General features: G+C 37.0%; 2 protein-coding genes across 2 annotated transcripts in view; one reads left to right on the top strand and one right to left on the bottom strand.

Moving 5' to 3' along the window:
* Nucleotides 1–3,334, bottom strand: part of LOC106532946 (putative ATP-dependent RNA helicase TDRD12) — a 43,625-nt gene extending 40,291 nt beyond the window's left edge. Inside the window, exons 1-2 of the mRNA XM_014029126.1 lie at nt 3,062–3,334; nt 2,735–2,788 (exon numbers count right to left, since the gene is read on the bottom strand). Coding sequence (XP_013884580.1) covers nt 2,735–2,758 — 24 coding nt within the window. The 5' untranslated portion in view covers nt 2,759–2,788; nt 3,062–3,334. The remainder of the gene's footprint in view (nt 1–2,734; nt 2,789–3,061) is intronic.
* Nucleotides 3,085–6,410, top strand: part of immp2l (inner mitochondrial membrane peptidase subunit 2) — a gene marked incomplete in the record, with an annotated part of 9,690 nt that continues 6,364 nt past the window's right edge. Inside the window, 3 exon segments of the mRNA XM_014029127.1 lie at nt 3,085–3,168; nt 3,837–3,889; nt 5,156–5,297. Coding sequence (XP_013884581.1) covers nt 3,100–3,168; nt 3,837–3,889; nt 5,156–5,297 — 264 coding nt within the window.

Genomic DNA, 6,410 nt, shown 5'->3' with positions numbered 1-6,410 from the left:
TTTTCAATCACTTTATAATCAAACCCTTTTGATTTGTTTCGTTTGTTTTAATAAGTATGATTTGAATGAAAATGTGGAATTCAGGGGAAAAAATGTAAAAAGTGGAATTTGGAAAAATTAAAATGGAAAAAACGGAATTTGGGAAAAAATAAAACGGAATTTGAGAAAAAATAAAATGGATTTTATAGGGCCCTAGTCAGGGTCGTCTGAGGATGAAGCAGATGAAGGGAGTTGCGCACGGGAACTTTTATTTAAGATTTAAGTTTTTTTTATTTCAAAAGTCCTCATGGCTCAGCAGCAGAAGCATAAAAATTACTGTTAAGAAAGCTGATGATAAAGTTGAATAAATATCTAAGTCTGATTCTGAAGGTAAATTAAATATCTGACAGTAATCATGACAGTGCGGCTCTAATTCACCACTTCACCATCTGTGTCGCAGTTTCACGTCTCCAAAATGAGCGTACGCATGGGTCAAAGCTGGCGTGAGGCATCGCACATTTTCACGTCAAGTTTGGATTTTATAAATCACAACCTTGGCGTAAAAAGTGGCGTACGCAAGTTTCTGGGCTCAAATTGTGTGTACGCCAGTTTTATAAATCCGACCCCTGGCCAAGAGGCAGCAAATTCAAAAACAGGAGAGAACAAAACGGGCAACATATGAACAGGTGACAAACTAACAACAAATAGTAGACAGTGTGAGAGGTTAACAATCAAAGAACTAGGACTTGATAATGTTTAAATGAGTGACAACAGAGACTGAAGTGAAAACTGCTAAAAGCATGTGCAGCAGTCATCGAACGATGCTCTCACTGTTTAAATGATGCAAATGGAACAAAAGCAGTAAGTCATAGCATTTTTTTGCAGATGGTTCCAAACATTAGCTGCAGAAAATTGAAAATACAGTCAAAGGAGGTGTGACAATATTTCATGACAATGCATCTTTTATTGTTGAAAAGCTTGTTTATTTTCCTTATGGTGCTGCATGTGTGTAAGAAAGCTGCAACTGGAGTATGATACACATGATAAACCTTTTTCTGCCAATGCCCAACAGTCTTTTCTGCTATTGCCTCTTGTTTTGAGCTTCTGATCACAGCATGGACCCTGCCACAGTGGACAGTTTGCTTCAGCATGCTACAGTTGTGGATACAGGCTGTGCCACACGGAAACTACACGTTGCATTGTAAGGAGTGTAAATACCATGTGTAAATTTATCTGGAGTTTTAATTCGCCCATTTTGTTTCTGCTACTGGTGTTTTTAGGTTTTCCTTTCCGACATGTAATCAGACAACTGTGATCTGATGGGCCAGAAATCATTATTTTAAATGATTTTGCATGAAAGTAATAAAAAAACAAAAGTCCTTTATTTATTTATTTATTTATTTATTTATTTATTTATTTTTTGCTAAATTATCAATATTTCATAGCTGTCTCATTTTTATAGGGCACAACAAGGAGCCTTTCTAAATTAAATAAATATGGCACAGTAAAACCACTTGACAGTTACCACAGATGTTTTAGACTTGTAAACAATTACAAGTTGTAAGACCATTTAGCAGTTACAAGGACTAGTCATACTAGTACATCTACCAGGTCACAGGTCAACCAAGAAAGCACTGAGGTTGCTATGAAAATGCCACTGGAATTGTAAAAATTCAACAAGCTCAGAAATCAGGTTCATAGCGTTAGACGTTAAGAAAAATCTCATCTATAACCCAAAACGAAAGTTTAACATGAATCGGTTTAAAGTAGTGGTTCCCAAAGTTGGGGTTGGGACCACACCGTGGGTTCTGGAATATCAAGGTAGGGTCTTGAAAAGATTTTCAGCATTAATTTAATTTAAAAATTACTATTTTTGTCTTAATTGCTCAAAAATGGATATACAGTAAGTAGCATAATAAATAGTGTCACTATTGTCAGTATGCCTATGTTTATTTGACCTTATACCAATATTTATTTATCAACCAAAAAATAGTTGGGGACAAAAGCTGAAAAGTTTGGGAACCACTAGTTTAGAGTAAATGCTTCTGGTCTGGCATTTCCTTAGCAAACTCAGTGTTTACCCTGAAAAAACATGTGAGCTCTGCTTTGCTCAAGCACATTTTTAACTTTTTTTTTTTTTTTTACTCTGAAATGGTCTATAATAGGGGAGTGGGGGCGAAAAGCTTATAGAAAACGAGAGCCTGTTTTAAGGTCGCTGGTTTGACTCCCTGAACCAACCAAATAAAAAAAAAGTGTGAAGCCCTCATTTGCCCCTATCACATGTACATGGAGAAAATGCTGAGAAATGATTTCCCCACTGAGGGACAGTAATAACAAAATAAATAAAGTTAATCGTCTAAATTATAAATGACATGACAAAAACTGGCCATTTGTGGACTTTCCCAAATAATTAAAGTTTCCCAAATTACAAAGTTTTACTGATTCTAAATTTAGTATAGCTGGATTCGTAAGTTTGAACGTACTGTGTATATTGTTTTACAGCTAATTAAAAATCATGCGCACGTGTTAAAAAAAATATTAACCCGTTAGCAAACTTTGAAATCGGAAGCCAACTTCGGCGCGACCGACTGAAATGAGCAAAAAGCTAAATTTAATCAAGGTTTTAATTACCATGACCGAAAAAAAATGTTGTGTAAAATCCCATCAAAATCCGACAAAAGCCTGATGTCGTTCGTTTAAAATTCATGTCACAAATCACTGCATAAACTAGCTAAACATGTACAAAATAGCTCACCTTTAAAATTGATAGTTTGAGCATTACTGTGTTGGCCGATCCACGCTACAGGAACTGAAACAAAATAATAAAACACATCAAGTCAGCTAACGTTTTAAATCTGAAAGTCACGTCGTTCATTAAAATCGCTAAATCACCAGCTGCTGTTTTTTTCCTCAGCAGCTAACTTGCTAGCCGTTAGCTTAACCGTGTCTCTTTACTTCACTCAAATGACCAATTATCTTATATTAATCCCCCCAGCTCAGTGAGGCGCATTCACAGAACTTTATTTTCACTAAGTCACGTTTTCTTAGTCCGGAGTGTGTTTATTGTAAGCTAAAGTCGAACCTTTTCCAGAGCTCCGGTCTGTAGCAACTGTCGGGTTGATGGATGGAGGAAAAAGAAAGAAGTACCGTGGTTGGAGGTGCCGAATCAGATCGATTACAGTATCGATGGTATCGTTGGCCCCGTTAAGAGTTTGGACATTGATCGATATTAGTTTAATAAGATCGATTAAGAAAGATCGATACTTGATTTTTTTAGGGAGATTTTTATTTAATTTTGAATTTTATTGTACCGCTTCATGTTCTGGTTTTCCCCATGGACTATTATACCATTTCTGAAGCCTTCATACTCGCCACCAGTCTGGTCTTCTGTTTGGTTTTCTTCAAATCTTTTCCGGTCTAAATTCTATTCTATTCTATTCTATTCAAATTAATCCGTCAATTAATCATGAAATAACTATACCTTTTTACAGTTAACCATACTGTGCAGTGCCACTATTTTGTGAAATATTCAGCTAGGAGATGGCTTATTCTTGTTATAATTATTTATCCGTTTTGCATTCCAAATTTAATATTGGGGAGAATCAGTGTACTTTTTGTAATGCAGACATAAACTGATGAACTAGGCTACAAGGAAAATTCCTTTGTTGCAGTATTTTGAAAATATTTTTGTAATACTTTCCTTAATGGAAGAGGCCCACCTTGACTACGAAGGAGGACAAAAGAAGAGTTCATTTTAAATAATTTGTTTATTTTTGTTCCAATTTCTGCAATGTTTAGTTTTTCGCAAACACCGGAACTAAATGAACGTTATTTGTTCCGCACCGGGCTGTTTTTAGGCGCCACACGTGACGTGTTTCCGGATTACTCCAGAGCTCCGAAAATTAGGCAGGTACAAAGATCTTTGTCTGTTTCTCACAGATGAGTGTTTAAAGTTTTGGTTGACAGGATTCCTCAGTGTAGACAACAGCTGTGAGCGTTATTTATTTTTATTTTTTTACTGTTTTTGAAGTCATTAGCTAACTGCTGCTAATGAACTCTGAAAGCTCCACTGAGAGGTTTCTAAAGTCGAGCAGGAAAGAAGATGTTCTCTGGTGGTTCTGTGGTTAGAGCTGTGAAGTAGACATGTTGAACTGCTGGAGCTAAACAGAACCAGGTTGCCTTGATTTATTGTTTTAATTACTCAAAACGACCCCACGGACTTTTCCGTGTTTACATGTGAGGTCACACGTCAGCATCCTCTGCCTCTATCAGGGCCAGTCCGGGAAATTTAAAAATAATTTGTTAGATAAAAGTAGGAATATTGAGGAAAAGTTGTCTTCAGTGGTTTCAAATAAAATTAAAATTTATTTGAACACCCCCACCGTCTCTTAAAAAAAAAGAAAAAGTATGTATAGTTTGCTTTTGTAAATGCACAATATAATTTCTTAAGTCTTGCAAATATACATATGTTAGTGGGTTTAACTGTAGGAGAACTGTGGTCAAGTCCTGTATCTTATTTCATCTTATCAACATTACTGTATTATTACTGACCTTTACTTTTAGTCGTAATTCAGTTCAAATCCAAAATAAATATTGACAATTAGCTCAAGGTTGGTAACAATAAGGTCAGCACTTTAGAACTTGTGGGTCCTCTTCCTGGTTCATGTCTCTACATTATAACACAAATCATTATTAATCATGTCTCTAAAAGAAAATACAGTAAGAGTTTTCAAGATGCGCACAGAACCTTTGCAAACACAACCCCTTTTTAAATCGTACAGTTAATGTAGAATGTTGGCCAGCAGATGGCGCCATATTTAACTATAGAAACTAAAACTTCATGTTTTGATTCAGTGGTTCACTACTCCCTGTACATAAGAGCAGTGCTGTGTGCACTGCATGAGTAGAGTCCAAAGCAGATGGGAGAAACGGCTTCACACTTGTGATAAAGTGGCCTTCAGGTTCAGGTTCTAACTAAAGACTGCCTCCGTGATATGCTGCTTACAGCAGGTTCATATTTCCTTCTTAAAATAAGGTCTTTTGGTAATAAAGTTATCTGTTGAGTCATTTTTCTTATTCAAATTTTTAATCTGTAATGGAGACGGAAGTTTAGTGTAATGTTGTAAATCACAATTGTATTCCAGCTGTTTTCCTGTTGTGTTTTACTCCCATCCAGTTTCCAGGTGGCCCAGCGGAGGATGACTGGTCGGCGCTGCCTCCGAGCGTTCATCAGTGGCTTCTTTGTTGCTGTTCCTGTCACAGTTACCGTCCTCGACAAGTTGGCTTACGTGGCTCGAGTAGAAGGCGTGTCGATGCAGGTGAGATAGGACGGCTCAGGAAGCTGCAGTTTCTGGATGAACTCTCCTTACTCTCCAAAATAAAGTTTTTCTTTGTCTTTTTTAAACCCTTGGCGAGTTCCAGGACTAACCTGGAGCAAGAGCTCACATAGCACTGCTTCTTTGCATTTCCACCACCATAAATTCTGGTTTCAGCAACAACAAAAAAAAAAAAACCTGCTGGTAACCAAGCACCAACTCTTTGTCGGACCAGAGTAAAGAACCAGTTTTCTCAGAGCAGAAAGCGCGTGATGGAGACAACAAGCAGTCTGAGTGGGTTTAAAATCATGCCGTTAATTTCACATTTACTATGTTTAAACATAAAGAAGACATTAAATTAATTGGGGAACAACATCGTCTCATCTCCTCAGCCATCATCACAAAGGCTGAGACTGATTGAAGTAAACCCACACATGCATGGATATCACATGCAAACTCCTCTTCTAAATAACAGCAGAAGTAAATGATTCTTCTGCAACTTGTTGCACTTGGTGTGTAAAGAAGAATAAGAACTATTGCTTGTGTGCTAAAGTTTAGCTCATTGTTGTGTAGTTTTCTGTTGTTTTAACATCAAATCAGGAAGGAACTCATATTTGGTCGAACTAAACTAAAGCACATTTTCAGATTTTTGACTTTTAAGCTTCATTTTGACACCAGATCATCCTGATGTCACAAACAGTTCCAGACACATACCTTGATTTGTCTTAAAGGGGCAATGTTATGTGTTTCTCAGGCATACATTTACATACTATACCATAATAAAGTATCTATGTCACCTTTAGTTGTTATTAAAATGCTGTTTTTATGTTTTTAAGAAAATAAACTTATCTTCTCATCACTTCCTCTTCTAAGCGCCTTCAAATTGGCCTCTGTCTCTTTAAGAACCACCTTCTGCTTCTGTCCCACCCATTTCAGTGTGCGCTATGATGCAGTTTACTTGGTATCTGAAAATACATTTCCTAAAAGGTATTTTAAATCTGAAAAGAGCTTCACTGAGTGAGAACAAGTGTTAGGAGCACAGCAGACAGTTTCACTTTCAGTTTCACCCGAGAGCCTGCAGGAGTCATGGGCGGTGTGTGTGGGGAGGGGGGGAGG

Source organism: Austrofundulus limnaeus, unplaced genomic scaffold (genome assembly GCF_001266775.1).
Source record: "Austrofundulus limnaeus strain Quisiro unplaced genomic scaffold, Austrofundulus_limnaeus-1.0 Scaffold858, whole genome shotgun sequence".
NCBI classification, from domain to species: Eukaryota; Metazoa; Chordata; class Actinopteri; order Cyprinodontiformes; family Rivulidae; genus Austrofundulus; species Austrofundulus limnaeus.
Note: the sequence above shows the minus strand (reverse complement) of the source record. Positions and strands in the feature narration are given on the sequence as shown.